Consider the following 22,999-nt stretch of genomic DNA (forward strand, 5'->3'; position numbering starts at 1 on the left):
AGAGATCCCACCGGAGGAAGGGGGATGGGGAAGAGAGATCCCACAGGAGGAAGGGGGATGGGGAAGAGAGATCCCACAGGAGGAAGGGGAATGGGGAAGAGAGATCCCACAGGAGGAAGGGGGATGGGGAAGAGAGATCCCACCGGAGGAAGGGGGATGGGGAAAAGCAATCCCACTGGAGGAAGGGGAATGGGGAAGAGAGATCCCACAGGAGGAAGGGAGATGGGGAAGAGAGATCCCACAGGAGGAAGGGGGATGGGGAAGAGAGACCCCACAGGAGGAAGGGGGATGGAGAAGAGAGATCCCACAGGAGGAAGGGGGATGGGGGAGAGAGATCCCACAGGAGGGAGGTGGGGAAGGGATGTCCCACAGGAGGATGTGGGAAGGGGAAGAGAGAACTCGCAGGGTGAAGGGGGATGGGGTAGAGAGAACTCGCAGGGGGAAGGGGGATGCGGTAGAGAGATCCCACAGGAGGATGTGGAAGGGGAAGAGAGAACTTGCAGGGTGAAGGGGGATTGGGTAGGGAGAACTCGCAGGGGGAAGGGGGATGGGGTAGAGAGATCCCACAGGAGGATGTGGGAAGGGAAGAGAGATCCCACAGGAGGAAGGGGGATGGGAAGGGATACCACAGGAAGAAGGGGATGGGGAAGGGTCCCATGGGAGGAAGGGGAGAGAAGAGAGAGGGATTAAACAGGATGAAGGGGGAAGGGGTTGAGAGAACGGCCAGGAGGAGGGATGTGGAAGAGATGTCCCGCAGGAGGAGGGGTGTGTGAAAGAGAGATCCCACAGGATGAAGGGGGATGGGGATTAGGGAAACCACAGGAGGAAGGGGAATGGGGAAGAGAGATCCCACGGGAGGAAGGTGAAAGGGGAAGAGAGATCCCACAGGAGGAAGGGGGATGGGGAAGAGAGATCCCATGGGAGGAAGAGGGAAGGAGAGAGAGGGATTAACCAGGATGAAGGGGGATGGGGTTGAGAGATCCCACAGGAGGAGGAGGGATGTGGAAGACAGTTCCCACAGGAGGATGTGGGATTGGGAAGAGAAATCTCACAATAGGAAGGAAGTTGGGGAAGAGAAATTCCACATGACAATGTGGCATGCCAAAGAGAGATCCGACAGGAAGTGGCAGGTATTCGAAACAAGGCCCTACAGGAGTAAGGGAATGGGGAAAAGAGATCCCACAGGAGGAAGGGGGATGGGGCAGAGAGATCCCACAGGAGGAAGGGGGATGGGGAAAAGCGATCCCACAGGAGGAAGGCGATGGGGAAGAGAGTTCCCAGAGGAGGAAGGGGGATGGGGAAAAGAGATCTCACAGGAGGAAGGGGGATGAGGAAGGAAGATCCCACAGGTGGATGGGGGATGGGGAAGAGACATCCCTCAGGAGGAAGGGGGTTGGGGAAGAGAGATCCCACAGGAGGAAGCAGGACGGGGAAGAGAGATCCCACAGGAGGAAGGGGGATGGGGAAAAGAGATCCCAGAGGATGAAGGGGGATGCGGAAAAGAGATCCCACAGGAGGAAGGGGGATGAGGAAGGAAGATCCCACAGGTGGATGGGGCGTGGGGAAGAGAGATCCCACAGCAGGATGTTGATGGGGAGCAGAGAGTGCACAGGTGGAAGGGGATGGGGAATGGAGATCCCACAGAAGTAAGGGGATTGGGGAAGGTATATCCCTAGGAAGAAAGATGGTGGGGAGGAGATATCCCACAGTTGGAAGGAGAATGGGGAAGAGAGATCTGACAGGAGGATGTGGGATGGGGAAGAGAGATACATGTGGAGGGACAAGACAGATCCCACAGGAAGAGGGGGCATTATGATGACCCACAGGAGGAAGTGGGATGGGGAAGAGCAATCCCTCGGAAGGAAGGGAGGTGGTGACAATAGATCCCACAGAATGAATGGGAATGGGGAATACAGATCCCATAGGATGATCAGGCATGGGGATGAGAGATGGGACAGGAGGAAGTGGGTGGGGAAGCGAGATCATACAGGAGGTTGGGGGATGAGTAGGAGAGATCCCATAGGAGGAAGAGTGATGGGGAAAATAAATGCCACGGGAGGAAGGGGGACAGGGAAGAGAGATCCCATCCGATGTAGGGGATTGGGAAGAGAGATCCCACAGAACCAAGGGGGATGGGGAAGAGGGATCCCACAAGATGATGGGGAATGGGGAAGAGAGATGTATAGGAGGAAGGGAAATGGCGAAGCAAGATCCCGTAAGAAGTGGAGGGATGGAAACAGAGCCCCCACGGGTGTCAGGTGGATGGGGAAGAGAGATCCCACAGGAAGAAAGGGGTGGGGAGTTTAAATCCCACAGGAGGAAGGGAGTTGGGGAAGACAGATCCAACAGATGGAAGTGGGATGGGAACAGAGGCCCCAGAGGGTGAAAGGGGATGCGGAAGAGAGATCCCACAGGAGCATGGGGGGTGGGGAAGGGAGATTCCACTGTAGGAATGGGGATGGGGAAGGGAGATTCATCAGGAGGAAGGGAGCTGGTGATGAGAGATCCCACAGGAGGAAGGTGTATAGGGAACAGAGAGCCCACAGAAGGAAGGGAGATGGGTAGAGAGATCTCACAGCAGGAAGAGGGATGGGGAAGGGAGATCCCACAGGAGGAAGGGGGATGGGGAAGAGAGATCCCACAGGAGGAAGGGGGATGGGGAAGAGAGATCCCACAGGAGGAAGGGGGATGGGGAAGAGAGATCCCACAGGAGGAAGGGGGATGGGGAAGAGAGATCCCACAGGAGGAAGGGGGATGGGGTAGAGAGATCCCACAGGAGGAAGGGGGATGGGGAAGAGAGATCCCACAGGAGGAAGGGGATATAGAGAGAGATTAAACAGGATGAAGCGGGAAGGGGTTGAGAGATTTGTCAGGAGGAGGAGGGATGTGGAAGAGAGTTCCCACAGGAGGATGTGGGATTGGGAAGAGAAATCTCACAGGAGGAAGGGGGTTGGGGAAGTGAAATTCCACAGGACAATGGGGCATGCCAAAGAGAGATCCCACAGGAGGAAGGTGTATAGGGAACAGAGAGCCCACAGGAGGAAGGGAGTTGGGTAGAGATATCTCACAGCAGGAAGAGGGATGGGGAAGGGAGATTCCACAGGCGGCATGGGAGTGTGGAAGAGAGATCCCACAAGCAGGGTGAGGCATGGGGAAGACAGATCCCACAGGAGGAAGGGGGATGGGGAAGAGAGATCCCACAGGAGAATGGGGGATGGGGAAGAGAGATCCCACAGGAGGAAGGGGGATGGGGAAGAGAGATCCCACAGGAGGAAGGGGGATGGGGAAGAGAGATACCACAGGAGGAAGGGGGATGGGGAAGAGAGATCCCACAGGAGGAAGGGGGGTGGGGTAGAGAGATCCCACAGGAGGAAGGGGGATGGGGAAGAGAGATCCCACAGGAGGAAGGGGGATGGGGAAGAGAGATCCCACAGGAGAATGGGGGATGGGGAAGAGAGATCCCACAGGAGGACGGGGGATGGGGAAGAGAGATCCCACAGGAGGAAGGGGGATGGGGAAGAGTGATACCACAGGAGGAACGGGGATGGGGAAGAGAGATCCCACAGGAGGAAGGGGGGTGGGGTAGAGAGATCCCACAGGAGGAAGGGGGATGGGGAAGAGAGATCCCACAGGAGGAAGGGGATATAGAGAGAGATTAAACAGGATGAAGCGGGAAGGGGTTGAGAGATTGGCCAGGAGGTGGAGGGATGTGGAAGAGAGTTCCCACAGGAGGATGTGGGATTGGGAAGAGAAATCTCACAGGAGAAAGGGGGTTGGGGAAGTGAAATTCCACAGGACAATGGGGCATGCCAAAGAGAGATCCGACAGGAAGAAGTCGATGGGGGAGAGAGATCCCACAGGAGGAAGCTGTATGGGGAAGAGTGATCCCACGGCAGGAAGGGGGATGGGGATGAGAGATCCCAGAGGAGGAAGGGGGATGGGGAAGAGAGACCCCACAGGAGGAAGGGGGTTGGGGAAAAGCGATCCCACCGGAGGAAGGGGGATGGGGAAGAGAGATCCCACCGGAGGAAGGGGGATGGGGAAGAGAGATCCCACAGGAGGAAGGGGGATGGGGAAGAGAGATCCCACAGGAGGAAGCGGAATGGGGAAGAGAGATCCCACAGGAGGAAGTGGGATGGGGAAGAGAGATCCCACCGGAGGAAGGGGGATGGGGAAAAGCGATCCCACTGGAGGAAGGGGAATGGGGAAGAGAGATCCCACAGGAGGAAGGGAGATGGGGAAGAGAGATCCCACAAGAGGAAGGGGGATGGTGAAGAGAGACCCCACAGGAGGAAGGGGGATGGAGAAGAGAGATCCCACAGGAGGAAGGGGGATGGGGGAGAGAGATCCCACAGGAGGGAGGTGGGGAAGGGATGTCCCACAGGAGGATGTGGGAAGGGGAAGAGAGAACTCGCAGGGTGAAGGGGGATGGGGTAGAGAGAACTCGCAGGGGGAAGGGGGATGGGGTAGAGAGATCCCACAGGAGGATGTGGAAGGGGAAGAGAGAACTTGCAGGGTGAAGGGGGATTGGGTAGGGAGAACTCGCAGGGGGAAGGGGGATGGGGTAGAGAGATCCCACAGGAGGATGTGGGAAGGGAAGAGAGATCCCACAGGAGGAAGGGGGATGGGAAGGGATACCACAGGAAGAAGGGGATGGGGAAGGGTCCCATGGGAGGAAGGGGAGAGAAGAGAGAAGGATTAAACAGGATGAAGGGGGAAGGGGTTGAGAGAACGGCCAGGAGGAGGGATGTGGAAGAGATGTCCCGCAGGAGGAGGGGTGTGTGAAAGAGAGATCCCACAGGATGAAGGGGGATGGGGATTAGGGAAACCACAGGAGGAAGGGGAATGGGGAAGAGAGATCCCACGGGAGGAAGGTGAAAGGGGAAGAGAGATCCCACAGGAGGAAGGGGGATGGGGAATAGAGATCCCATGGGAGGAAGAGGGAAGGAGAGAGAGGGATTAACCAGGATGAAGGGGGATGGGGTTGAGAGATCCCACAGGAGGAGGAGGGATGTGGAAGACAGTTCCCACAGGAGGATGTGGGATTGGGAAGAGAAATCTCACAATAGGAAGGAAGTTGGGGAAGAGAAATTCCACATGACAATGGGGCATGCCAAAGAGAGATCCGACAGGAAGTGGCAGGTATTCGAAACAAGGCCCTACAGGAGTAAGGGAATGGGGAAAAGAGATCCCACAGGAGGAAGGGGGATGGGGCAGAGAGATCCCACAGGAGGAAGGGGGATGGGGAAAAGCGATCCCACAGGAGGAAGGCGATGGGGAAGAGAGTTCCCAGAGGAGGAAGGGGGATGGGGAAAAGAGATCTCACAGGAGGAAGGGGGATGAGGAAGGAAGATCCCACAGGTGGATGGGGGATGGGGAAGAGACAACCCTCAGGAGGAAGGGGGTTGGGGAAGAGAGATCCCACAGGAGGAAGCAGGACGGGGAAGAGAGATCCCACAGGAGGAAGGGGGATGGGGAAAAGAGATCCCAGAGGATGAAGGGGGATGCGGAAAAGAGATCCCACAGGAGGAAGGGGGATGAGGAAGGAAGATCCCACAGGTGGATGGGGCGTGGGGAAGAGAGATCCCACAGCAGGATGTTGATGGGGAGCAGAGAGTGCACAGGTGGAAGGGGATGGGGAATGGAGATCCCACAGAAGTAAGGGGATTGGGGAAGGTATATCCCTAGGAAGAAAGATGGTGGGGAGGAGATATCCCACAGTTGGAAGGAGAATGGGGAAGAGAGATCTGACAGGAGGATGTGGGATGGGGAAGAGAGATACATGTGGAGGGACAAGACAGATCCCACAGGAAGAGGGGGCATTATGATGACCCACAGGAGGAAGTGGGATGGGGAAGAGCAATCCCTCGGAAGGAAGGGAGGTGGTGACAATAGATCCCACAGAATGAATGGGAATGGGGAATACAGATCCCATAGGATGATCAGGCATGGGGACGAGAGATGGGACAGGAGGAAGTGGGTGGGGAAGCGAGATCATACAGGAGGTTGGGGGATGAGTATGAGAGATCCCATAGGAGGAAGAGTGATGGGGAAAATAAATGCCACGGGAGGAAGGGGGACAGGGAAGAGAGATCCCATCCGATGTAGGGGATTGGGAAGAGAGATCCCACAGAACCAAGGGGGATGGGGAAGAGGGATCCCACAAGTTGATGGGGAATGGGGAAGAGAGATGTATAGGAGGAAGGGAAATGGCGAAGCAAGATCCCGTAAGAAGTGGAGGGATGGAAACAGAGCCCCCACGGGTGTCAGGTGGATGGGGAAGAGAGATCCCACAGGAAGAAAGGGGTGGGGAGTTTAAATCCCACAGGAGGAAGGGAGTTGGGGAAGACAGATCCAACAGATGGAAGTGGGATGGGAACAGAGGCCCCAGAGGGTGAAAGGGGATGCGGAAGAGAGATCCCACAGGAGCATGGGGGGTGGGGAAGGGAGATTCCACTGTAGGAATGGGGATGGGGAAGGGAGATTCATCAGGAGGAAGGGAGCTGGTGATGAGAGATCCCACAGGAGGAAGGTGTATAGGGAACAGAGAGCCCACAGAAGGAAGGGAGATGGGTAGAGAGATCTCACAGCAGGAAGAGTGATGGGGAAGGGAGATCCCACAGGAGGAAGGGGGATGGGGAAGAGAGATCCCACAGGAGGAAGGGGGATGGGGAAGAGAGATCCCACAGGAGGAAGGGGGATGGGGAAGAGAGATCCCACAGGAGGAAGGGGGATGGGGAAGAGAGATCCCACAGGAGGAAGGGGGATGGGGTAGAGAGATCCCACAGGAGGAAGGGGGATGGGGAAGAGAGATCCCACAGGAGGAAGGGGATATAGAGAGAGATTAAACAGGATGAAGCGGGAAGGGGTTGAGAGATTTGTCAGGAGGAGGAGGGATGTGGAAGAGAGTTCCCACAGGAGGATGTGGGATTGGGAAGAGAAATCTCACAGGAGGAAGGGGGTTGGGGAAGTGAAATTCCACAGGACAATGGGGCATGCCAAAGAGAGATCCCACAGGAGGAAGGTGTATAGGGAACAGAGAGCCCACAGGAGGAAGGGAGTTGGGTAGAGATATCTCACAGCAGGAAGAGGGATGGGGAAGGGAGATTCCACAGGCGGCATGGGAGTGAGGAAGAGAGATCCCACAAGCAGGGTGAGGCATGGGGAAGACAGATCCCACAGAAGGAAGGGAGATGGGTAGAGAGATCTCACAGCAGGAAGAGGGATGGGGAAGGGAGATCCCACAGGAGGAAGGGGGATGGGGAAGAGAGATCCCACAGGAGGAAGGGGGATGGGGAAGAGAGATCCCACAGGAGGAAGGGGGATGGGGAAGAGAGATCCCACAGGAGGAAGGGGATATAGAGAGAGTTTAAACAGGATGAAGCGGGAAGGGGTTGAGAGATTTGTCAGGAGGAGGAGGGATGTGGAAGAGAGTTCCCACAGGAGGATGTGGGATTGGGAAGAGAAATCTCACAGGAGGAAGGGGGTTGGGGAAGTGAAATTCCACAGGACAATGGGGCATGCCAAAGAGAGATCCCACAGGAGGAAGGTGTATAGGGAACAGAGAGCCCACAGGAGGAAGGGAGTTGGGTAGAGATATCTCACAGCAGGAAGAGGGATGGGGAAGGGAGATTCCACAGGCGGCATGGGAGTGTGGAAGAGAGATCCCACAAGCAGGGTGAGGCATGGGGAAGACAGATCCCACAGGAGGAAGGGGGATGGGGAAGAGATATCCCACCGGAGAATGGGGGATGGGGAAGAGAGATCCCACAGGAGGAAGGGGGATGGGGAAGAGAGATCCCACAGGAGGAAGGGGGATGGGGAAGAGAGATACCACAGGAGGAAGGGGGATGGGGAAGAGAGATCCCACAGGAGGAAGGGGGGTGGGGTAGAGAGAGCCCACAGGAGGAAGGGGGATGGGGAAGAGAGATCCCACAGGAGGAAGGGGATATAGAGAGAGATTAAACAGGATGAAGCGGGAAGGGGTTGAGAGATTGGCCAGGAGGTGGAGGGATGTGGCAGAGAGTTCCCACAGGAGGATGTGGGATTGGGAAGAGAAATCTCACAGGAGAAAGGGGGTTGGGGAAGTGAAATTCCACAGGACAATGGGGCATGCCAAAGAGAGATCCGACAGGAAGAAGTCGATGGGGGAATGAGATCCCACAGGAGGAAGCTGTATGGGGAAGAGTGATCCCACGGCAGGAAGGGGGATGGGGATGAGAGATCCCAGAGGAGGAAGGGGGATGGGGAAGAGAGACCCCACAGGAGGAAGGGGGATGGGGAAGAGAGATCCCACAGGAGGAAGGGGAATGGGGAAGAGAGATCCCACAGGAGGAAGGGGGATGGGGAAGAGAGATCCCACCGGAGGAAGGGGGATGGGGAAAAGCGATCCCACTGGAGGAAGGGGAATGGGGAAGAGAGATCCCACAGGAGGAAGGGAGATGGGGAAGAGAGATCCCACAAGAGGAAGGGGGATGGGGAAGAGAGACCCCACAGGAGGAAGGGGGATGGAGAAGAGAGATCCCACAGGAGGAAGGGGGATGGGGGAGAGAGATCCCACAGGAGGGAGGTGGGGAAGGGATGTCCCACAGGAGGATGTGGGAAGGGGAAGAGAGAACTCGCAGGGTGAAGGGGGATGGGGTAGAGAGAACTCGCAGGGGGAAGGGGGATGGGGTAGAGAGATCCCACAGGAGGATGTGGAAGGGGAAGAGAGAACTTGCAGAGTGAAGGGGGATTGGGTAGAGAGATCCCACAGGAGGATGTGGGAAGGGAAGAGAGATCCCACAGGAGGAAGGGGGATGGGAAGGGCTACCACAGGAAGAAGGGGATGGGGAAGGGTCCCATGGGAGGAAGGGGAGAGAAGAGAGAGGGATTAAACAGGATGAAGGGGGAAGGGGTTGAGAGAACGGCCAGGAGGAGGGATGTGGAAGAGATGTCCCGCAGGAGGAGGGGTGTGTGAAAGAGAGATCCCACAGGATGAAGGGGGATGGGGATTAGGGAAACCACAGGAGGAAGGGGAATGGGGAAGTGAGATCCCACGGGAGGAAGGTGAAAGGGGAAGAGAGATCCCACAGGAGGAAGGGGGATGGGGAAGAGAGATCCCATGGGAGGAAGAGGGAAGGAGAGAGAGGGATTAACCAGGATGAAGGGGGATGGGGTTGAGAGATCCCACAGGAGGAGGAGGGATGTGGAAGACAGTTCCCACAGGAGGATGTGGGATTGGGAAGAGAAATCTCACAATAGGAAGGAAGTTGGGGAAGAGAAATTCCACATGACAATGGGGCATGCCAAAGAGAGATCCGACAGGAAGTGGCAGGTATTCGAAACAAGGCCCTACAGGAGTAAGGGAATGGGGAAAAGAGATCCCACAGGAGGAAGGGGGATGGGGCAGAGAGATCCCACAGGAGGAAGGGGGATGGGGAAAAGCGATCCCACAGGAGGAAGGCGATGGGGAAGAGAGTTCCCAGAGGAGGAAGGGGGATGGGGAAAAGAGATCTCACAGGAGGAAGGGGGATGAGGAAGGAAGATCCCACAGGTGGATGGGGGATGGGGAAGAGACATCCCTCAGGAGGAAGGGGGTTGGGGAAGAGAGATCCCACAGGAGGAAGCAGGACGGGGAAGAGAGATCCCACAGGAGGAAGGGGGATGGGGAAAAGAGATCCCAGAGGATGAAGGGGGATGCGGAAAAGAGATCCCACAGGAGGAAGGGGGATGAGGAAGGAAGATCCCACAGGTGGATGGGGCGTGGGGAAGAGAGAACCCACAGCAGGATGTTGATGGGGAGCAGAGAGTGCACAGGTGGAAGGGGATGGGGAATGGAGATCCCACAGAAGTAAGGGGATTGGGGAAGGTATATCCCTAGGAAGAAAGATGGTGGGGAGGAGATATCCCACAGTTGGAAGGAGAATGGGGAAGAGAGATCTGACAGGAGGATGTGGGATGGGGAAGAGAGATACATGTGGAGGGACAAGACAGATCCCACAGGAAGAGGGGGCATTATGATCACCCACAGGAGGAAGTGGGATGGGGAAGAGCAATCCCTCGGAAGGAAGGGGGGTGGTGACAATAGATCCCACAGAAGGAATGGGAATGGGGAATACAGATCCCATAGGATGATCAGGCATGGGGACGAGAGATGAGACAGGAGGAAGTGGGTGGGGAAGCGAGATCATACAGGAGTTTGGGGGATGAGTAGGAGAGATCCCATAGGAGGAAGAGTGATGGGGAAAATAAATGCCACGGGAGGAAGGGGGACAGGGAAGAGAGATCCCATCCGATGTAGGGGATTGGGAAGAGAGATCCCACAGAACGAAGGGGGATGGGGAAGAGGGATCCCACAAGAGGATGGGGAATGGGGAAGAGAGATGTATAGGAGGAAGGGAAATGGCGAAGCAAGATCCCGTAAGAAGTGGAGGGATGGAAACAGAGCCCCCACGGGGGTCAGGTGGATGGGGAAGAGAGATCCCACTGTAGGAAATGGGATATTGAAGAGAGATCCCACAGGAAGAAAGGGGTGGGGAGTTTAAATCCCACAGGAGGAAGGGAGTTGGGGAACACAGATCCAACAGATGGAAGTGGGATGGGAACAGAGGCCCCAGAGGGTGAAAGGGGATGCGGAAGAGAGATCCCACAGGAGCATGGGGGGTGGGGAAGGGAGATTCCACTGTAGGAATGGAGATGGGGAAGGGAGATTCATCAGGAGGAAGGGAGCTGGTGATGAGAGATCCCACAGGAGGAAGGTGTATAGGGAACAGAGAGCCCACAGGAGGAAGGGAGATGGGTAGAGAGATCTCACAGCAGGAAGAGGGATGGGGAAGGGAGATCCCACAGGAGGAAGGGGGATGGGGAAGAGAGATCCCACAGGAGGAAGGCGGATGGGGAAGAGAGATCCCACAGGAGGAAGGGGGATGAGGAAGAGAGATCCCACAGGAGGAAGGGGGATGGGGAAGAGAGATCCCACAGGAGGAAGGGGGATGGGGTAGAGAGATCCCACAGGAGGAAGGGGGATGGGGAAGAGAGATCCCACAGGAGGAAGGGGATATAGAGAGAGATTAAACAGGATGAAGCGGGAAGGGGTTGAGAGATTTGCCAGGAGGAGGAGGGATGTGGAAGAGAGTTCCCACAGGAGGATGTGGGATTGGGAAGAGAAATCTCACAGGAGGAAGGGGGTTGGGGAAGTGAAATTCCACAGGACAATGGGGCATGCCAAAGAGATATCCGACAGGAAGAAGTCGATGGGGGAGAGAGATCCCACAGGAGGAAGCTGTATGGGGAAGAGTGATCCCACGGCAGGAAGGGGGATGGGGATGAGAGATCCCAGAGGAGGAAGGGGGATGGGGAAGAGAGACCCCACAGGAGGAAGGGGGTTGGGGAAAAGCGATCCCACCGGAGGAAGGGGGATGGGGAAGAGAGATCCCACCGGAGGAAGGGGGATGGGGAAGAGAGATCCCACCGGAGGAAGGGGGATGGGGAAGAGAGATCCCACAGGAGGAAGGGGAATGGGGAAGAGAGATCCCACAGGAGGAAGGGGGATGGGGAAGAGAGATCCCACCGGAGGAAGGGGGATGGGGAAAAGCGATCCCACTGGAGGAAGGGGGATGGGGAAGAGAGATCCCACAGGAGGAAGGGGGATGGGGAAGAGAGATCCCACAGGAGGAAGGGGGATGGGGAAGAGAGACCCCACAGGAGGAAGGGGGATGGAGAAGAGAGATCCCACAGGAGGAAGGGGGATGGTGGAGAGAGATCCCACAGGAGGGAGATGGGGAAGGGATGTCCCACAGGAGGATGTGGGAAGGGGAAGAGAGAACTCGCAGGGTGACGGGGGATGGGGTAGAGAGAACTCGCAGGGGGAAGGGGGATGGGGTAGAGAGATCCCACAGGAGGATGTGGAAGGGGAAGAGAGAACTTGCAGGGTGAAGGGGGATTGGGTAGGGAGAACTCACAGGGGGAAGGGGGATGGGGTAGAGAGATCCCACAGGAGGATGTGGGAAGGGAAGAGAGATCCCACAGGAGGAAGGGGGATGGGAAGGGATACCACAGGAAGAAGGGGATGGGGAAGGGTCCCATGGGAGGAAGGGGAGAGAAGAGAGAGGGATTAAACAGGATGAAGGGGGAAGGTGTTGAGAGAACGGCCAGGAGGAGGGATGTGGAAGAGATGTCCCGCAGGAGGAGGGGTGTGTGAAAGAGAGATCCCACAGGATGAAGGGGGATGGGGATTAGGGAAACCACAGGAGGAAGGGGAATGGGGAAGAGAGATCCCACGGGAGGAAGGGGAAAGGGGAAGAGAGATCCCACAGGAGGAAGGGGGATGGGGAAGAGAGATCCCATGGGAGGAAGAGGGAAGGAGAGAGAGGGATTAACCAGGATGAAGGGGGATGGGGTTGAGAGATCCCACAGGAGGAGGAGGGATGTGGAAGACAGTTCCCACAGGAGGATGTGGGATTGGGAAGAGAAATCTCACAATAGGAAGGAAGTTGGGGAAGAGAAATTCCACATGACAATGGGGCATGCCAAAGAGAGATCCGACAGGAAGTGGCAGGTATTCGAAACAAGGTCCTACAGGAGTAAGGGAATGGGGAGAAGAGATCCCACAGGAGGAAGGGGGATGGGGCAGAGAGATCCCACAGGAGGAAGGGGGATGGGGAAAAGCGATCCCACAGGAGGAAGGCGATGGGGAAGAGAGTTCCCAGAGGAGGAAGGGGGATGGGGAAAAGAGATCTCACAGGAGGAAGGGGGATGAGAAAGGAAGATCCCACAGGTGGATGGGGGATGGGGAAGAGTCATCCCTCAGGAGGAAGGGGGTTGGGGAAGAGAGATCCCACAGGAGGAAGCAGGACGGGGAAGAGAGATCCCACAGGAGGAAGGGGGATGGGGAAAAGAGATCCCAGAGGATGAAGAGGGATGCGGAAAAGAGATCCCACAGGAGGAAGGGGGATGAGGAAGGAAGATCCCACAGGTGGATGGGGCGTGGGGAAGAGAGATCCCACAGCAGGATGTTGATGGGGAGCAGAGAGTGCACAGGTGGAAGGGGATGGGGAATAGAGATCCCACAGAAGTAAGGGGATTGGGGAAGGTATATCCCTAGGAAGAAAGATGGTGGGGAGGAGATATCCCACAGTTGGAAGGAGAATGGGGAAGAGAGATCTGACAGGAGGATGTGGGATGGGGAAGAGAGATACATGTGGAGGGACAAGACAGATCCCACAGGGAGAGGGGGCATTATGATGACCCACAGGAGGAAGTGGGATGGGGAAGAGCAATCCCTCGGAAGGAAGGGAGGTGGTGACAATAGATCCCACAGAAGGAATGGGAATGGGGAATACAGATCCCATAGGATGATCAGGCATGGGGACGAGAGATGGGACAGGAGGAAGTGGGTGGGGAAGCGAGATCATACAGGAGGTTGGGGGATGAGTAGGAGAGATCCCATAGGAGGAAGAGTGATGGGGAAAATAAATGCCACGGGAGGAAGGGGGACAGGGAAGAGAGATCCCATCCGATGTAGGGGATTGGGAAGAGAGATCCCACAGAACGAAGGGGGATGGAGAAGAGAGATCCCACAGGAGGAAGGGGGATGGGGAAGAGAGATCCCACAGAACGAAGGGGGATGGGGAAGAGAGATGTATAGGAGGAAGGGAAATGGCCAAGCAAGATCCCGTAAGAAGTGGAGGGATGGAAACGGAGCCCCCACGGGGGTCAGGTGGATGGGGAAGAGAGATCCCACTGTAGGAAATGGGATATTGAAGAGAGATCCCACAGGAAGAAAGGGGTGGGGAGTTTAAATCCCACAGGAGGAAGGGAGTTGGGGAAGACAGATCCAACAGATGGAAGTGGGATGGGAACAGAGGCCCCAGAGGGTGAAATGGGATGTGGAAGAGAGATCCCACAGGAGGAAGTGGGATGCTGAGGAGAGATCCAACAGCAAGAAGGTGGAGTGGGAACAGAGAGCCCAGAGGATGAAAGGGGGATTGGAAAATGAGATCCCACAGGTGGATTGCTACCCATGCCCCGTGCTAGTGAGGCTAGAAATAGGAAGATAAAGCAGCTAAATACGTGGCTGAGGGGATGGTTCATGAGGGTGGGGTTCATGTTTCTGGACAATTGGGCTTTCTTCCAGGGGAAGTGTGACCAGTTCGAATTGGACAGTTTGCACCTGAACTGGAGGGGACTAACATCCTTGCCGGTAGGTTAGTAAGTTCTGCTCCGGGGGTTTTAAACTAGTTTGCAGGGGCAGGGGAAGCGGAGTGTTAGAGCAGATAGTGAGGTGGAGGAGGATAAGGGTCATGCGAGGACTGCTTGTATAGACAGATATCAATGGTTTGTACGTGATAGAAATGTTCTCAGGTACATCTATTTTGATGCAAGGAGTATTGTAGGTAAGGCAGATGAGTTTAGTGCGTGGATTGGCACGATAATGATATCAACATTATTGCTATTAGTAAGACTTGGTTTGCAAGAGGGGCAGGACTGGCAGCTTCATGTTCTGGGTTTCCGTTGTTTCAGAGGTGATGGGGCGGAGGGATGAAAGAGGGAGAAGTGGCATTACTAGTCAGGGAGAATATCACAGCTGTGCGTGGACGGATCTGCCCGGAGGGCTCGTCTATAGAGGCCATATGGGTGGAGCTGAAGAACGGGAAAGGTGTGACCACACAAATAGGGTTGTATTATAGACCACCCAATAGGCAGCGAGAATTGGAGGAGCAAATCTGTAGAGAGATAGCAGACCAATGTAAGAAACAGAAAGTTGTAATCGTAGGGGATTTTAACTTTCCACATATTGACGGGGACGCCCACTCTGAGAAAGGGTTAGATGGCGTGGAGTTTGTCAAATGTGTTCAGGAAAGTTTTCTAAATCAATATATTGAGGTACCAATGAGAGAGAGTGTGCAGTACCTGATCCCCTATTAGGGAATCAGACAGGTCAGGTGACAGAAGTATGTGTAAGCGAACATTTTGGGTCCAGTGACCATAATGTCATTAATTTCAAGATAATTATGGATAAGGATAGGACTCATCCACCAGTTAAGGTTCTGAATTGGAGAAGGACCAATTTTGTGGAAAAGAGAGAGGATATGGGAAGAGTGGATTGGGTTAAGTTTTTTTCTGGCAAGGATGTGTTTAGTAAGTGGAACGCCTTCAAGGGTGAAATTTTGAGAGTGCAGAGTTTGCATGTTCCTGCCAGCATTAAAGGCAAAGTTAACAGGGATAGGGAACCTTGGTTTACAAGGGATATTGGTGATCTGGTTAAGTAGGTGTTTAGCAGGTATAGGCAACAAGCGACAAATGAGGTACTTGAAGAGTATAGAAAATGTAAGGGAATACTAAGGAAGGAAATCAGGAAGGCAAAAAGACATGAGGTTGCTTTGGCAGATAATGTGAAGGTAAACCCAAAGGGTTTCTACAAGTATATTAAGAGTAAAAGGATAGTAAAGGACAAAATTGGTCCCCTAGAAGATCAGAGTGGTCGTCTATGTGTGGAGCCTCACAAGATGGGAGAGATCTTAAACAGTTTTTTTGCGTCAGTGTTTACTCAGGAAACTGGCATAGCAGATATGGAATTAAGGCAAACAAACAGTAGTGTTATGGAACATATAGAGATTAAAGAGGAGGAGGTGCTTGCTGCCTTATAAAGGTAGATAAATCTCTGGGCCTGACATGATATTTTCTCTGACCTCGAGAGAGACTAGTGTAGAAATTGCAGGGGCCCTGGCAGAAATATTTAAAATGTCCTCAGCCACGGGTACAGTGCCGGAGGATTGGAGGGTAGCTCATGTTGTTCCGTTGTTTGAAAAAGGCTCCAAAAGTACACCAGGTAATTACAGGCCAGTGAGCCTGACATCAGTAGTAGGTAAATTATTGGAAGGTGTTCTGAGAGATCGGATATACAAGGATTTGGACTGCCAAGGGCTGATTAAAGATAGTCAACATGGCTTTGTATGTGGTAGATCATGTTTAATGAATCCTGTAGTGTTTTTCGAGGAGGTTACCAAGAATGCATATGAAGGAAAGGCTGTGGATGTTGTCTACATTGACTTTTGTAAGGCCTTTGACAAGGTCCCACATAAGAGGTTAGTTCTAAAGGTCTAGACACTAGGTATCCATGGAGATGTTGTAAACTGGATTTGAATTGGCTGGGTGGGAGAAGACAGAGAGTGGTAGTGGATGATTGCTTCTCAGACGGAGACCTGTGACTAGTGGTGTGTCTCAGGGATCTGTGCTGGGACCATTGTTGTTTGTTGTCTATATCAATGATGTAGATGATAATGTGATAAATTGGATCAGCAGGTTTGTGGATGACACTAAGATAGAGGCGTTGTGGACAGCGAGGAAGGCTTTCAAAGCTTGCAGAGGGATCTGGACTAGCTGGAAAAATGGGCCAGAAAATGGCAGATGGAATTTAATGCAGACAAGTGTGAGGTGTTCCATTTTGGAAGGACAAATCAAGGTACGACAAACACGATAAACGGTAGGGCACTGAAGAGTGTGGAGGAACAGAGTGATCTGGGTTTTAGATACGCAAGTCCCTGAAAGTGGCGTCACAGGTAGACAGTGTTGTAAAGAAGGCTTTTGGCATCCTGTCATTCATAAATCAAAGTATTGAGTATAGGAGTTGGAATATTATGGTGAGGTTGTATAAGACATTGGTGAGGCCAAATTTGGAGTATTCTGTGCAGTTCTGATCACCTAACTATAGGAAGGATATCAGTAAGTTTGAAAAAGTGCAGAGAAGATTTACTAGGATGTTGCTTGGTCTTCAGGAGTTGAGTTACAGGGAAAAATTGAACAGGTTAGGACTTTATTCCTTGGAGTGTAGAAGAATGAGGGGAGATTTGATAGAGGTTTACAAAATTATGAGGGTATAGACAGGGTAAATGCGAATAGGCATAGATTAGGAGAGATAAAAATGAGAAGACATGTCTTCAGTGTGAAAGGGGAAAGGTTTAGGGGGAGCATTAGGAGGAACTTCTTCACTCAGAGGGTGGTGAGAGTGTGGAACGAGCTGCCATCTGATATGGAAAATGTGGACTCACTCTTAAGCTTTAAGAATAAGTTGGATAGATACATGGATGGGAGAGGACTGGAGGGTTATGGACTGGGTCCAGCTCAATGGGACTAGCGGAATAAGGTTTTGGTACAGACTAGAAGGACCGAATGACTTGTTTTCTGTGCTGTAGTGTTCTATGATTTTATGATTCTATGGGGAAGAGAGTTCCCACAGGTGAAGGTGGGATGGGGATGGGGAAGAGAGATCCCAAAGGAGGAAGGGGGATGGGGAAGAGAAATCCCACAGGAGGAAGGGGGATGGGGAAGAGAGCCCACAGGAGGAAGGGGATATAGAGAGAGATTAAACAGGATGAAGGGGGAAGGGGTTGAGAGATCGGCCAGGAGGAGGAGGGATGTGAAAGAGAGTTCCCACAGGAGGATGTGGGATTGGGAAGAGAAATCTCACAGGAGGAAGGGGGAAGGTGGAAGAGAAATTCCACAGGACAATGGGGCATGCCAAAGAGAGATCCGACAGGAAGAAGTCCATGGGGGAGAGAGATCCCACAGGAGGAAAGGGTATGGGGAAGCGAGTTTCAACAGCAGGAAGGGATGGGGAAGAGAAATCCATAGAAGGAAGGGGGATGTGGAAGAGCGATCTCATAGGTGAAAGGGAGATGGGGAAGAGAGATCCCACAGGAGGAAGAGGGATGGGGAAGAGAGATCTCACAGGAAGGGGGGGGGGGCTTGTGTGGAAAAGACATCCCACAGGAGGATGAGGAAAGAGTAATAGAGATCCCACAGGAGGACTGGGGATGGGGGCGAGATTCCAAAGAATGGAAGAGGAATTGGGATGAGATGTCCCACAGGAGGATTCCAAGGGTAAACGATAATCCTACAAGACGAGAGGATGCAGAAATTTTTTGTATGTGTGTGTTGGGTCTGAACAGAGGCCCAGAGGAGATGTGCCCTCGCTCTTTGCGTATCTGGAAGTGAGCAAAGTCACACACGGGGAAGGGCAGGGGAGGACAATCTCACAATGGTATTTCTTTCCTTCTCACTCGGACAGTCTGCTGACGGTCTCTTGTCCCTCACCGGGAAGGGGGTCTGAATCTCTGACCCACCTGCTGCAGTCAGAGTCGGTCTGGGTGACAGTGACAGTGAGAAGGAACAATATCAATGGACGTGTCACAGGCAGTGAGAAACACGGCCATTCCTGTGATTTACTACCATTAAACCAATGGCCATTGTTCACTGATCTGATGAAGTCTCCAACATCCCTTCACAAAGAACCACAGAACCCTCCCGTCCTTGGGGAATTACTGACCGATCCCCTGGGCATTTGTCAGAATTCTTCACAATCTGATTTACTACAAATTTACCGAAATTCCTTTACATTGAAACAACACAATGAGACAGTTTCACAGTTCAGAGTGAGAGATAAATCAAGTTACCTCAACTCCTGGCACTTGTGCAGCCCGGGTCCCAGCCGCTGGATTCCTTCACACTGAATGTGGCAGAGAGTCAGGTCGAGGTGTTTTATTGTATCACAGAGTCCGATGACATGAGACAGGACCGCGCAGTCAATCGGGGTCAGTGTCACTCCACTGAATGAAAGTGTTTCCACAGATCCCAGTGCGGCCTGAGCCAGTCCACGATTCTGAGACTCAAACAGGTAGTGCAATGTGTTCAGGAGGCTCCTTTTACCAGTTTCACTCCACGTGTTTCCACTCCGGCGTTTAACCTCCTCCTTCACCCAGTCAATCACCCGGCAGGTCGTTTGATGAGGAAATGGACCCAGAAACTCCTCCAGGCCCCGAGCTGTCATTGGGTTGGAGAGACCAGCAACGAAACGGAGAAATACCTCAAATCGCCCATCTGTCGTGCGGTGGGCTTCAGTGAGGAATTTCAGGATATCCCCGGGATGTGGATTCAGGAATTGTGCGACTGCAGCTACAAACTCTTGGATGGTGAGGTGTGGGAATGTGTACACCACACTCCGGGCTGAATCCTCTCTCTCCAAAAGTTCCATCAGGAACCCGGACAGGAACTGGGAAGGCTGCAGAGTGTAATTGATCAAATCTCCACCTGTAAACACAATCTTCCTCTCGGACACTCCTCTGAAGGCCATCTGACCAACCCTGAGTAACACATCACGGGGGCTCTCAATCTCACGGCCATGGTTTTTCAGGATGTTGTAAATATAGTAGGAGTACAGTTGGGTGATGGTCTTGGGAACTCGCTGCGGGTCCCTGACTCTTTGTGTGAAGAAGGGTCCCAGTGCCAGAGCAAGGATCCAGCAGTAGGAGGGGTTGTAGCTCATGGTGTACAGGATCTCATTCTCCTTCACGTGTTTGAAAACAGCTTCCGCCACTGTCTGATCTTCAAAATACCTGATGAAATATTCCTTCCGTTCCTCACCAACAAATCCCAGGATTTCAGCCCAGACACTGATGTCTGCCTTTTCCAATAAATGTAACGCAGAGGGACGGGTGGTCACCAGCACTGAACACCCTGGGAGCAGCTTGCCCTGGATTAAACTGTACACAATGTCAGAAACCTCACACCACCACTCGGGATCTGGGCACTGGTGCTTGGGTTCTGTATCTCTCCGACTGTCAGCAAAATCGATTTTGTGCTTGAATTCATCCAAACCATCGAATACGAACAGCAGTCCCTCTGTCTGTTTCCAGATCTCTCCCAGGATATTCCCAAAGTAGGGGTAATGATGCAGAATCAGTTCTTTCAGGTTTATTCTGCAGTTAATGGTGTTTAAATCCCGGAATTTGAAACTGAAGACAAACTGGAATTGTTGGTATATCTTCCCCGTGGCCCAGTCGTAAACAATCTTTTGTACCATTGTTGTTTTCCCGATCCCCGGGACTCCGGCCACTGCTGCGGACATCCCGGATTTGTTTCCAAAGAAATATCTTTCCAATTTTTGAAGAAAGCTCTTCTTGAATAACTGATCAATCCGGAGTTTTTCCAGCTCTCCGTGGAGATGTTTCTGTCTCCACTCCTCGTGGTCTCTGCCTCTTGCCAGCAGCTCATGTTCCACCAGTCTCCGATCTCGAACAGTAGAAATGACCGTGAGCTCAGCGTATCGATCAACCAGCTGGAAAACCTTCACCTTTTCCCTCATCAGGATCGTGCTCACTCTCAGTTTTTCAGTTTCTGCCCGCAGAGTCTCCATGTGTTTCCTTCGAACATCTTATGACGGACAGAAATAGGTTGTCAGTGCCTGATCTGATGAACATGGAGCTCACAACATATTTTATTTAATAAAAAAACTACTCATTAAAAACACTGTTTGTGTGAAATCGGGTGATCAGAGATTACAGTGTCTGAAAATGGACGATGGCCCAGAAACATTTCTGCTCTGATTCAGATCCGCTGTTAAAGGCTCCACTCTCCCCTCTGTTGGTAGTTTGCAGATTCCCCGGTGTTCCAGCGAGCACCAAGTGCACACGTGATTCTGGAGAGGAGAGTGTTGTGTGGAACGGGTGGTTTCACTGCTTTCAGTGCTCAGCTTCTGCTGACCTGTGCAACCCTGCAGAGGGTAACAGTGGGGGAGGGGGGCATTTACTTGCTCTACTGACTTTTACTTTTCTCACAATGGACCCCATGTTCTTGACACTCCTTTAGGATGAAGCTGTCAGTACTGAGCCACAGAAAAGGAACATAATTTCAGTTTCCTTTTCCAGGCTGAGCCAGTCGCGATGTAACACACCCCGCACTGGTCTACAGTCTCTTATTCTCCGAGGAGCTGGTCCATGAACTCAGGCAATTCCCCGATGATGTGCGGAAGAGCAGGAAGCTGAAGAGGATGGCAGCGGTAATAGGGAACTCTAAAGTCAGGCGGGCAGGTCGGCGATTCTGTGGACACCGATGGTACTTTGCCTCTCAGGTGCCATTGTCCGAAATGTTTCTGGACGCGTCCACAATATCCTGAGAAGGGAGGTTGAGCAGCCAGAAGTCGTGACAAACATTGGTAACAACGACGTAGGAAAAGCAAAGGGAGGAGGTCTGGAAAACAGAACACAGGGATTAGGAAAAAAGCTGAGGAACAGGACCTCAAAAGTAGTGACCTCAGGATTGCTGCCTGTGACACCCGACAGTGGCAATAGGAATAGAATGAGGTGCCAGAGAAATGTGTGGCAGAGCATTTGGAGCAGGGGGCAAGAATTCAGATTTCTGGATAATTGGGACCACTTCCGGGGTAGGTAGGAGCTGTACAAAAGGCACGGGTTGCACGTGAATCCGATGAGGACCAATATTCTTCCGGGCAGATTTACTGGAGCTGTTGGGAGTGTTTTAACCTAAAATGGCCGGGGGACTGGAACTAGGACGATAGAGCTGTGGATGAACCAGCAGTCTTACAAGTAGATGATGGGTTTAACATGAATGTAAGGAAGGACAAGCCAATGACTGGGTTCAAATACAGACAGAGCAAACTGTTAAATTGTACCACATCCACAACATTCAAAAGGACGGAGATACTGGACTAAACGCATTGCACTTAAATGCATGCAACATTGAGAATAAGGTGGACGAACTTTTGGCGCAATTAGAGATTGGTCGGTATGATGTTGTGGGCATCACCATGTCGTGGTTGAAAGAAGACCATAGCTGGGAGCTTAACGTTAAAAGATTTACGTCTTATCGAAAGGACGGGCAGGAAGGCATAGGCGGTGGTGGTGTGGCCGTGTTGGTTCAAGATGGAATCACATCTTGTTAAAGAGGTTACATAGGGTTAGAGAATGTTGAATCTTTGTGGGTGGAGATAAGAAACTACAGGGGTTAAAAAAAGCTTTATGGGAATCTTATATTGGCCTGCAAATAGTAGCGAAGGTGTGGGGTTGAGATTGCAAAGGGAGCTGGGAAAGGCGTGTCATCAAGGTGATGACATAATTCAATATGCACGGGGAATTCGAAAATCAAACAAACTAGTTTTTTTGAAACTACTCAGGAAAATTCTGTCTTTGATTGGGTGTTATGTAATAGCTCGGATCTTATAAGGGAGCTTAATGTAAAAGAGCCCTCAACTGGTAGTGATCATAATATGAGTGAATTCATACTGCAGTTTGAGAGGGAGAAGCATAACTTATGGTATCAGTATCACTATGGAATAAAGTGAATTACAGAGGCACGAGAGAGAAGCTTTCTCAGGTAGAATGGAGAAGGATACTAGCGGAGATGATCGCAATGGAATAAAGCGAATTACAGAGGCACGAGAGGGAAGCTTTCCCAGGTAGATTGGAGAAGGATACTAGCGGAGATGGTCGCAATGGAATAAAGTGAATTACAGAGGCACGAGAGGGAAGCTTTCCCAGGTAGATTGGAGAAGCATAACTTATGGTATCAGTATCGCTTTGGAATAAAGTGAATTACAGAGGCACGAGAGGGAAGCTTTCCCAGGTAGATTGGAGAAGGATACCAGTGGAGATGACGGCAGAGCAGAGATGGTTGAAGCTTCTGGGAATAGGTCTCAAGTTGCAGGATAGGTATGGCCCACGGAGGAAGAAGTTCTCAAGTGTCACGTGTCGGCAAACATGGTTGACAAAGGAAGTTAAGGATTGCATAAAAGCCGAGGAAAGGCCATGCAAGATAACAAAAGTGAGGGAAAGTTGGATGAATAGAAAACTTTTAAAATCCAACAAAAGGCAACTAAAAAAGCGATAAGAAGGGAAAAGATGAAATGTGAGGGCAGAAAAGCCAATAATATAAAACAGGATAATAAACACTTTTTTCAGTTATATGAAGAGTAAAAGGGAGGTGAGAGTTGATACTGGAACACTGGAAAATGATGTTGGTGTGATAGTAATAGTGGACAAACAAATGTCAGAATAGCTTAATGTGTGCTTTGCATATATCTTCACTCTGGAAGACGCTAGCAGCATGCAGTGGTCTGCGAGTGACAGGCAGTAGGAGTGAGTGCCATTGCTATTTCAAAAGAGAAAAGTTCTCGGCATACTGAAAGCTCTTAAGGTGCAAAGTCACCTGGGCCAGATGGGCTACA

General features: G+C 52.5%; 1 protein-coding gene across 1 annotated transcript in view; it reads right to left on the reverse strand.

The window, feature by feature from the left end:
- The window catches only part of LOC140721525 (NACHT, LRR and PYD domains-containing protein 3-like), a 94,708-nt gene that overhangs the window by 27,724 nt on the left and 43,985 nt on the right, over nucleotides 1–22,999 (reverse strand). The window contains exon 7 of the mRNA XM_073036339.1: nucleotides 18,435–20,190. Within this exon, the coding sequence (XP_072892440.1) occupies nucleotides 18,435–20,190 (1,756 nt within the window). The remainder of the gene's footprint in view (nucleotides 1–18,434; nucleotides 20,191–22,999) is intronic.

The sequence above is a fragment of the Hemitrygon akajei genome, unplaced genomic scaffold, assembly GCF_048418815.1.
Source record: "Hemitrygon akajei unplaced genomic scaffold, sHemAka1.3 Scf000057, whole genome shotgun sequence".
NCBI lineage: Eukaryota > Metazoa > Chordata > Chondrichthyes > Myliobatiformes > Dasyatidae > Hemitrygon > Hemitrygon akajei.